Genomic DNA, 10,939 nt, shown 5'->3' with positions numbered 1-10,939 from the left:
CTCCAAGGCACAGCCTCTAGTGCTTGGCTGCTTGGTGGTATTTGCGCGGCCGCTTTGGGGGGGAGGGGGGGGGGGGGGGGGGGGGGGCGTGTGTGTGTGTGTGTGGCTTCGTGTATCATGGGTGGGTGGGTGGCTTCTCTCCCTTGTGCCCCCTCCCAAACAAGGGGGCTGTGCAGGAAATAATGTGGGCCATAAGTAGCACCACTTCCTCCTTGTGTGCCCCTTAAATGCCAAAATACACGAAGGATAAAATAAAAATCTAAATACCCCCTGGCTTCTGTCTGTCCCATATGTTAGTGGAGGGCCCTGTCAGCTGGGGTATCTGAACTCTTTCCTCATCTAATGCAGTGATCAGTGTAACCCTGCCAATGGCAGTTCTCCTCTACTTTGGCATATGAGCCCTTGTGCTAAGAAGCTTGGATGGGAGACCTCACTGTAAAGCTAGATGCTCTCCTGTCTGTGTTAGCACCTGTTGTCCTAGCATGTGGACAGTGACGTTGATGCAGGAGATGTATCTGTTAAAGCAGAGGTTAAAGATGGCTGTGCTACCTGTGCCTAATAAATATCCCATCAATTGGAGGTATCTGCCCCTGGATTGTTCAGTGAGTTTGCAACTCTTAGGGTTGTTCATGTCTAAATACCCATGGCTCGAATAACCACCCTACGTGGCTCTGGCTATGATGATCCACTCACTTATGTTTTCCACATTTGATTATTGGTGTAACAATGCATTCCCTTAAGAAATTACTGGGTGCACAATGCAGCAGCCTTTCTGGTGAACACAGCTCTGGTTTTGTTTTCTGTAGTGGTGCGATAGTGAAAAGGGTCCAGGTCAACCTCTGTTCTCATTTAAAGTCCTACATGTGATGGGCCTGAACAATTCCCTTTCCCTTCCTTGACCAGTTGCTGGGGGTGGTACATGATTGTTTTGTTCCTCCTTTTACAGGATGAAAGCGCTATCTGTGTGCTGGTGCGTGCACATAATAAAGTACAAAAAAAGTCAGGTTACTTTTTTGGGCTTGAGGTCTAGGCACTTGGAGCTGGGAACTTGTTCTGGACTCCTGTGTTCTACTTACCCGTAATGTCATGAGTCTACTGGCCTAGTACATACTGGATGGTTTCTTGTCGAAGTCACATGAGGCTATCCTCTCCTTCCTGGCATTGTGCCCTCTTGTGTACGCCCCACTGAGCAGGGACAGAGGCTGTTTATCTCCTGCAGATTGGGACCTGTCCTCTATGTTGCAGGCAAACGGCTGGGATCAGAGTTGGGATTAATTCCACTCTCTGGATTCTAATCATGGCATCAAGGGAAAGACCAGCTTCCCAGCAAGAATTGCCAAGGCAGCTGATCATAAATCACAGTCTCTTAATCTGCTCTAAGATACCCTCCTTGCTCTTCCATCCTTAGGGAACATGAGCTCCATTGGAGGTGATGGTGCTCCAGGGCCTGTGGAAAACAGCAGCTCAAATATTTTTAATTCTGAAATAATTAAGCCTTTCTAGCTGGGGTGATAAGCGTGACAGGGACAGTGTCATTGTCCTCCTTCACAGTGGTGGAAACAGACCCGGACTAGTGAAAGGCAGTCCCTTGCTCTGTCCCTTTACCCCTGGCGGTGCGAGGGTAAAGGTAGCGCAACTGCGGTTTTGACCTCTCCGCTTTGACCCGCTACCAACGGAACGGTGACACATAGAGGGGTGGAGCTAGAGGAACGTTGTCACTCCATGAGGTGGAGCAAGTGCAACGCGGAGACGCTTCTAGGGGCGGAGCATGTGGAACGTTCAGACAGATGTGGGCGTGTCTCCGGCTCACTTCTCTATAAAGAGGCTTGAGCTGGGGGCTGCGCGCACTGACGTACTGACCTTTCAGTCTCCTTCGGGTCTGCGCTAGAGAGCAGTACTCGTCCCATCATGGCACCAAGGAAGTTCTTCGTGGGGGGGAACTGGAAGATGAACGGGGATAAGAAGAGCCTAGGCGAGCTGATCCACACCCTAAACAGCGGCAAGATCCCGGTGGACACTGGTGAGGGGAGGGGGGCAAGGGTGTAGACTGGGACTGGAGAAGTGGGAGGTAGGCTGGTAGGAGAGTGTCTCCATGGGGTTGTTCCGGGGTCTCTGTCTGCTGTGGACATTGCTATTGGCTGTCCTAGTTGGCATCTGTATGAGGGAGGTTGTGGGAGCCTGGCTCAGCCCTGAGCATAGTGCCCCCCCCCCCGCTAGCGCATACTGTTTGACTACGGCAGCCACATGTCTCCACCTGCCCGACCCCTCCGATACCCCGGACTCTGACGTGCTAAGGCTATAGGAGCGGGGACAAGCGGCTGCTGAGTTAATCCGCTAACCAAAGTGGGGGAAGCTAGGGGACGGGGCAACGAGAGGCTGTTCTGCAGCAGCCCCACCGTACAGTGGGTGGCCCTGCAGGCCGCCCAGGGACGCGGAGTCGCATGTGGAGCCGTCTGAGATGTTATCGGCTCGGGGGGGTGGGGGTAGGAGGCGCCACACGCCTAGGGCAGGGCTGTGGGAGCCCTCGGCGGGTGTCGTTTGCCCGCACTCCCCGCTCATCCCCCTCCTCTTCGCCCCCCCCCCCGCCCCCGTTGTGCCCGCCCGCACGTACCTAATGACTCGTTTCCTCCTGCTGCTGCCTGCGTTTGCCGAGCGGGAAGCGTCATGTGGATGGGGCGGCTGCTGCAGCCTGGGATCCCCGCCTCGCTGGAAGGAGGGGGGAGAGGTGGCTGCTCGCGTGGTGAGGCCATGGGGTGCAGATTACTTCCCGAGGCACCAAGGAAGGGAAGGAGGGAGACTGAACAGAAATGGGAGAGGAGTTTGTCTGAGGAGCCCAGACAGTGGGGTGGGAACTTTGTTAGAACCCTTGCATCTCTTCCCTCTCCCCTGAGTCAGAACCCACCAGATCTACTCTGCCCTCCGGAGTATCATGGGCCACTAGCGCCACCCAGCACCGAAATGAGATCAAAGCATTACAGCGCTCAGGAGACAGGACTATTGTATGCCACATGCAGAGACTAGGAGGGACTGAGGTGCGCTAATGCCTCGAGGCCCCCCGCAATGACAGGGACGTGATTAAGTGAGGTATACTCAGGTAATCCTGGCAAGTGACCCCCCACCCACCCACATGCTGCCTCCATCTAGTCTCCCAAGCTTCACTTGTCCCATTTGTGCTCCCCACTGCTTGGTCTGCCACCATGCTTCTTCTGTCTCAGTTCTGCTCCCCACTGGTGAGTATGAAAGGTCAAGTTTGTGTGTATTATGGCTACTCCCCAACTGGGGGGGGCAGAGCAAGTGACAGTCCCTGAGATTCCCAGCTGGAACCTGGAGGGGGGTAACCTGAGGTCTTCCACCCCACCTGAGCCAGACAGCAGAGGAAGACACCTCTATCCATTCCCTGAAGCTCCTAGGTTCCAAGCAGTAGGCCTCCAAGTCAGTCATTAGGTGAGATGACTTCTAGGCACCTCTGAACCTAGGAACTAGGATATGGACCCTGAGCTCCTTTCTGGTGGCTTAGTTTCCCCTTGGACTTGTCTAAACACACAAGTTGCACTGGTTTAACTTGTAGGTTTAAAAACTGATGGAAAAGAAAGGGCGCTGCACAAGTTGAGTTAAACTAGGCTTAACATGACTTAACATGAGATACACACTAGTTTAACTAAATCAGTTTAAAATCACACTTTTATTTTAGCTGGTGTAGCTTTTTGTTTGGGCAGACCAGGCCCTTGTTATCGCTCCTTGCCCCAGAGTTTGTACTCCTACAGATGGATCTCATGTTCACCAACTTCCCTTTGTGGCAGCTTCAGCTGGTATCTGTGTCCTCCAACAGCAGCTTAGCTGGTCTCTTCCACCATCATCTCCTTGCTGTCCTTTGGCCACCACCACCATTGAAATATCCTCTACCTCTGGATCTTCTGCTGCCCATCTCCTCAGAAAGGGCTAGGAAGGTCCTGCAGGTGGGAGGGGGAACTGCTATTTTGGGGGAAGTGCTCTGAAGAAATGTCAAAGGTCTCTCAGGAGGCTGAGACCTAAATATATCCAGTGGTGACTGGGCTAAAAATACCAGCTACTGTACTTGGTTTTGGAAACCAGATCTCCCTTGGCTACTAAAGATCAAGGGGCTGGCCTTGGAGAGGAGGGGTGCTGGTGGCAGCCCCTCTGTGCCCCCCCCCCCCCACACACACACACACATATCCCTGTTTAGCTCCAGGTCATGGGATAATTATTATGTGCAGAGGAGAGTACCAGTAGCTACAACAGTGGCCCTTCTGGGGAGGCAAGACTAGGCAGCTGCAGGCTTCTTCCCCTCTGCTCCCAGCTGCAGAGAGGATAAAGCTTCAGTAACACACACATACCAAGTATGCAACAATTCTTCCCACATAATCATTAACCAGATAAATGAACAAACTAAATAAACCTCTTGACTTAAAATTGTCCTGTACCCTTCCAAATGGAGGCCATTAGCTAGACTGCAAAGTCTCCCTCCAGGAGGGGTCTCTCACCTAGTCCCAATGCACAAATAGGATGGCAGGGCCCTAGAATGTGTTCATAAAGGCTCTTATGATGTGGTTACTGCATCCAGGTCCCTAGGGCTTTATAGATTAAGCTGCCTGGAATGGTGCTTGGAAGCCTGTACATTTAGTGGACGTGACCAGACCTGCTCAATGGAAGCAGCAGCCTTGGTTTGCACCTAATCTCTACATGTTTTTCCTTCACTTGGCAGCATCACTTTTGTCCCCTCACTTCCTTATCTTGGCCATGCCCAAGACAGAGACAGACAGGCAGGCAAGCTGCCTAGGATGGGTGCAGAGGATGCCCAGAACTGCGTGTGTCTGAGGGCTACACTTAGAATTTAGATTGACCTAGCTACGGTTGCTCAGCAGTGTAATACCACTGGGAGCTGTAGCTATGATGACCTAACCCCTGGTGTAGCTGTGGCTAGGTCAGCAGAAGAATGCTTCTATTGGCATAGCTACTGCTGCTCAGAGAGGTGGATTAACCACAGTGATGGGAGAAACTTCCATCACTTTAGGAAGCATCTAAGCTATGGAGCCACAGCGGCACTGTAGCCCCCGTAGTGTAGACAAGCCCTCAGTTGATGCCTAGGGAGCTCCCAGGCTGATTTCCTCAGTATCTTGTCACATCATCATGGTGGATACCTCCTATAATTATAAGATTGGTGAAGCAGCCTAACAAGGTTCCCTCTAATCTATTCCCTAGGGGCTAATACGCTGGGTCCCTAGTTCTTGGTGACCTTAGTGGCATTCCAAGTCCTTTTCATGGGGAGATTACCCCCAGGCTCCCAGACCTCTCAGTGCTGGGGAATAGCACCTGAGCAACTTTCCTTTGTCTCCTTAGTTGGTCTCTATCACGGCTCCTCCTAAACAATCCCCCTCCTCACTGTGCCTCTTGCCTTCTCAGACACTTCATGAATTTCTCACGTGCACACACAACCCAGTAGTGGGTTTTATGAGCTTGGTAGATTTAGCTCTTTGAATCTACCCCAAGGCAGAGGTCCCCAAACTGTGGAGCGTGCCCACCTAGGGGGTGACAGAGGAACGTTCTGGGGTAGGGGGCGGCAGGGCTTGAGCAAGCCCCCATGGGGGGTGGGGAGGGAGCGCCACTCAGCTGCGCTCTGCTCCCAGCCCTGCGCTCAGCCCCTGACCATGGCCCAGCTGTGGCCCTGGCCTCAGTTCCCTTACCCCAGCCCACATTCCTCCCGTCCTCCATGAACCCTGGCTCTGGGGTGCAGACGGGTAAGGAGGGGGGCATGACCCTGAAAAGTTTGGGGACTACTGCCCAAAGGCTTTGTCTAAGCTAGCACTTTTGTTTGGAAAAAACTTTTGTCAGTCGGTGGTGTGAAAAAAAACTCACTCCTGACCAACACAATTTTCACCAACGAAAGCAATAGAGTGGCTACACAGGAGACCTTACAGTGGTGCAGCTGTGCTGCTATAAGGTCTAGTGTAGACACAGCCTAAGGCTTAATCTTTGCAGCCCCCTAAGCATTTCTGTGGCTCTTCTCTGGGAGTGAGGAGCCCAGAGCTGAGTACATCATGTAAGGTGGGAATTGGCCTCTGGGTCTGCAGTCCACAGAATTGCATTGGCCTACGGTGCGCCCTACCCAGTTACAAACTCAGTTAATTTGCTGCTCCCCTCTCATTCCCAGCTAATCTAAATTTGCTCCAACAAGAACAGAATCCATGTCCAATTTCTCAGTCTGAAAGTTCCGTGGGGTCCTTGCTCTGCTTTTGTACTATGGTGTAGAACCCCGGAGCTGTGCCCTCTCCTCTAGTCTATACAAACAATGAACTGAGTTTCCTCTGATGATACTCACCATGGGTCCCTTAAGAGAAGATTAAACTAGAGTGGAAACGTCCCTGCTGCGTTGGTGGGTCCCCAAGTTTCAGTAAGGGTGATTTTTTTTTTGGAAGGGTTCCTACAGCTAGGCAGAGCACTTGGGGTGGGGTGGAGTTGAGGGAGAGGGAAGGATCGGGGATGAAGTGGGGGGGAAGAGAGGATTCAGCAGTTGGGAGAGGAACAGGTGTGACATCTGCTCCACCCCCATGAGGTTAATGCCCTCTCTTGCCCTCCAGAGGTTATTTGCGGAGCCCCCTCCATTTACCTTGATTTCACCCGTCAGAAGCTTGATGCAAAGATTGCGGTTGCAGCACAAAACTGTTATAAGGTGCCAAAGGGAGCTTTCACGGGAGAGATCAGGTGAGCCCACCATGGGGTGAGGGAGCTGAATGAACCTAGAGTCCTTAGGGGCTCTTCCCAGGACAGGGACAAGGCCCTAATCTTGCTCTTTTCTCCCCTTCCAGCCCAGCAATGATAAAAGACATTGGAGCCACCTGGGTGATCCTGGGCCACTCAGAGCGAAGACATGTTTTTGGGGAGTCTGATGAGGTGGGCTACTTTAGGATTTAGGGAAAAAACAGTTTTAGTGGTTTTAACATCCCCATGGTGGGGGACTGAGCTCCAAGGTGGGCCTGTGAGTGTCTGGCTAACTCTTCCCCTCCCCCCTTCCAGCTGATTGGGCAGAAGGTGGCCCATGCCCTGGCTGAGGGTCTTGGTGTCATCGCCTGCATTGGAGAGAAACTGGATGAGAGAGAAGCTGGCATCACAGAGAAGGTGGTTTTTGAACAGACCAAAGTGATTGCTGGTAAGAGTGGTGGGGGTTTTCCCTTTGGTTCACAGGGGAATCAAATATTTTTTTCTGTCGCTTTTCCCTCTGCTTCAGAAGGAAGTATATCCTGGGAAGTATATTATTATTCCTTGGTAACTTATTCCAGGAGGGCAGCAGAGCTGGCTTTGTGTGTGCTTGTTTGGGGGCCTGTGTGAACAGCATCAGATGTGTCTGAATACCCAACTGTTCCTCCAATAACAGACAGCTCTGTATGTGCTGGATAGCCTCCCTGCTCTGCCCTCCCCAGTAGGTGGTGCTATGTCTCATCTCCCAAATAACACTTGCTTCTTTCTCCCCACCCCAGATAACGTGAAGGACTGGAGCAAGGTGGTTCTTGCCTATGAGCCAGTTTGGGCTATTGGAACCGGTAAAACTGCAACTCCCCAGCAGGTATGAACAGGGTTAAGGAGCCAGGTGTCCATCTCTCTCATCCCCTTTTAGAGGGTCTCTAACTAAAAACCACTCTTCCTTCAATTGGGTTGGTGTTCCAGTAATGCAGCTCTGGTTTCATTACAGGCTCAGGAAGTTCATGAGAAGCTGAGGGGGTGGCTAAAAAGTCATGTGTCTGAAGCTGTCGCTCAGTCCACTCGGATCATCTATGGAGGTAAACAGCCCCTGGCACCTTTCCAGTGCATAACATTGGTCATTCCCCCTCTTCCCCCTGCTCGTTTCTGCCTTTTGTCCCTTCACTTGTACAGCTATTCTCTTGTTCTCTGCCAGGCCGATGGGGCCACTGTGCTGCTTGAGGTAGTGTGGCCTAGTAGACAGAGGGTCTAGGACTCAGGAGACCTGGGTTCAATTCCTCACTCTGCCACTGGTCTGTTGGGTCACCTTGGGCAGGTCACTTCACCCCATGCCTCAGCTTCCCCATGTGCACAGTGGGATAATGAAACTTGTTGCCTCTAGAAAGCACTTGAGATATACAGATGAAAAGTGCAGTCAAGCTTGGTAGGGATATTGTTATTATTATTACATGTTAGTGCACACTCTGAGTCCAGCTTGTATCAACTGCCCCCCTGTTCTTTGAAGGACTCTTCAATATCTCAACTAGCTTTCCATTGAACTGTAATGATAGGAAAATGCTTCCCTTCCCCACTCCCACCCCCCCATTCTTGTTCTGATCTGCAAGACCCCTCTTTTGGGTAAGGGGGGGGGGGGGGCAGTGAACTAGCCACTCAGCCTGGTGCCCTATAGATAGGATACAAGAGCTTTTACCTATGCCCCATCCCCATAGCTAACCAGTCCCTTTCCCCATCCCACCCACAGTGTTGACCATGAGTGTCTAACCCTTGTTTGGAATCATGCCCACCTTTGTAGGTTCAGTCACAGGTGGTACCTGCAAGGAACTGGCCTCCCAGCCTGACATAGATGGCTTCCTCGTTGGTGGCGCCTCCCTCAAGCCTGAATTCCTGGACATTATCAACGCAAAACACTGAACCGATCCATAGATCCCAAAAGGGAAAACTGTCATGGAGGGGAAGGAAGGAGAAATAAAGAAACTATAAGGAAGCTCACCCCTTGCCCCTTCACCCATGACTCCTCTCCCCCCATTCACTGTAACTGTTCCTGTTGCTAGCTGCTGTCACCCTGCTGGATTCTGATTGGCAGAGAGCCTTTTTCCAGAGGCAGGGTTTTATTAGTCTCCACCTCTTGCCTGCCCTCCCACCCTCTAAGTGGGCAAAATTCAGTGTAAGCTTGTGGGTGGGTTTGGCTGGCTGTGCCCATGTGCCTGGTAAACCAATCAGTCCATGGCCTGTCTGTCCCTCCCTTCCACCCATCTTCCTTTGCAGTGGTGCCAGTGCTGCAATAAGGAGGTCACTTGGGCTGGGGAGAGGAGAGGAGGAAAGGCCGCCTCTTGCACCAGGTAGCCTGTGGTTTGAGCAGATGGGAGGGAGTGCCTGGCAGCTGACATCCATGTGAGACATTGTAGCTTTTCCATGTCCCTTAACAAACACTGAATAGAAATAAACATGTGGCACCGGATTGTGTCCCAGTGCAGTTATTACTGTGGTGATGGGGGGTGAGTAAGGAGTGTGCGGCAGAAATGGAGTGCCTCCCTCAGGCAGGCCACAGCTCAGGGGATGGGCTTCCTGCAGGATGAATGTGGTAGGGACAGTGGGCCGAGCTCTTTCATACTCCCTTGCATTCCTTCCCCAGTGAGCTAGGCACTGCTGTGAGAAGTGTCCAGTGCTGGAACTGCCACTGGGTGAGACACAGCTGTTGGGGAAGCTCAGGCACCCGTCTGAGCTGTGCATGGAGCCCCTAGGTGGGGGCCAGTGCCTGAGCCGCTCCACACCCCTCCGGGGAGCTCATGAGCCAGGGCCCGGTGGGCCGGACCAGCCCCACACAGAAATAACCAGCCATGAAGGGGCCTCTCTCAGGATCCCTGAGCTGGGGCCTTCCCGTGACCTTGCTGCCAGCAGCCTGGGCTGGGGACCCCAGGAAGGCAGCACTGACCCCCATGAGATGGGGCTGGGAGGTCCCAGTCTGTGGGATGCCCCCAGCCCTGCACTCACCCCCGGCTCCTCTGGCGCCACCTCCTGTCTCTGATCACCACCACAGCCCTCCCCCATCTCCCAGACAACCGGCCATAGGGCCCATGCAGGGACAATCGCTGCCACCTCCAGTGCTGTGGGGTGAACCCAAGAACCACTGCCATGACACCCCCCCCCATGGATGGCCCCTGGGATCCCCAACCCCCTCGAGCAACACACACACACTCTGATGGGTGTGTGCAAAGTGTTACATCTGACACCATGATGTCAAAGTACAGAGCTCCCCAAAGCGTAAGGCCCAGAGCGGTTACCCCAATTCACCCTACCCAAGGGACGACGCTGATTCCAGTCTCAAGGAGAGCGGGGGCCTTTCCCCACCAACTGCCATATGACCCAGCGCTGCCTGCACTGGAGCCTGAGTCAAATGTAGGGTTCCTCTTACCTCCACCAATATTTAGGCCCAGCTGGCCCAGTTCCCTTCAACTGAGTGGTGCTATCTAAGGTGGAGATGAGGAAGAGTCCAGGGAAATCCTAGAAAACAGGCAAATGTGCACACCTAGTGTTTAAAACCTTTCAGCACCCATACTATGATGGGAAGAAGGGACTTGCTCTGTGCTCTGACATCTTGGGCCATGTTTGTGCACTTTACTGAGGGGTCTGGAGAGAGAAACAGGAGGCAGCACACCTTCATGTGAACTCCGAGACTTTACTCTACAGCACCTCTTAGAGAGAAAGCAGGAGCTCCTCATCTGGTCCATGGGTGTTACCCTGCTAGGCCTCTCCTTGTCCTGGGTCAGCTGTAGTTGGGGGCTGACTGCTATGTCCTCAGTTGGGGGAGAGTGAGGCAACTGCTTCGTTCCCTTTCTCCATCCTTCCCTCACTGTTTGTGATGCAACCAATTCTAGCTGGAGCAGGGGCTGTGTTCTCAGGTGGGGCAGGATCTAGTACCAAAGGAGGGGAGAGGAAGGTGTTGATCCTTAGCATGCCAGCCTTTTCCTCAGGGCTAGTCTACACTAGATGTGCTACAGCTGCACTGATGCAGTTGTGCTGTTGCAGTGAGTCTGCTGAAGACGCTCTATGCCAACGGGTGAAAGCTCCCCTTGGCATAATAAAACCACGTCTGTGAGAGGAGGTAGCTATGTCAGCAGGAGAAGATCTCCCACCAACATAGTGCTGTCCATACCGGCACTTAGGTCAGTATACTTCACACTCCTGAGTGACATAAGTTATACTGCTATAACCTGTAATGTAGACA

The 10,939-nt window shown here is 52.7% G+C and overlaps 1 protein-coding gene across 1 annotated transcript; it reads left to right on the top strand.

Moving 5' to 3' along the window:
* The first annotated feature begins 1,836 nt into the window (after positions 1–1,836).
* TPI1 (triosephosphate isomerase 1) lies at positions 1,837–9,172 on the top strand. The gene is made up of 7 exons (XM_024210959.2): positions 1,837–2,020; positions 6,597–6,720; positions 6,825–6,909; positions 7,033–7,165; positions 7,494–7,579; positions 7,706–7,793; positions 8,507–9,172. Exons 1-7 carry the CDS (start codon positions 1,909–1,911, stop codon positions 8,623–8,625), a joined length of 747 nt encoding a protein of 248 aa, XP_024066727.2. The 5' UTR covers positions 1,837–1,908; the 3' UTR covers positions 8,626–9,172.
* Positions 9,173–10,939: the final 1,767 nt, after the last annotated feature.

Source organism: Terrapene carolina, unplaced genomic scaffold (genome assembly GCF_002925995.2).
Source record: "Terrapene carolina triunguis isolate 2854851 unplaced genomic scaffold, T_m_triunguis-2.0 Scaffold740, whole genome shotgun sequence".
In the NCBI taxonomy this organism is placed as follows: Eukaryota; Metazoa; Chordata; order Testudines; family Emydidae; genus Terrapene; species Terrapene triunguis.
This window is presented reverse-complemented; position numbering and strand designations above follow the sequence as displayed.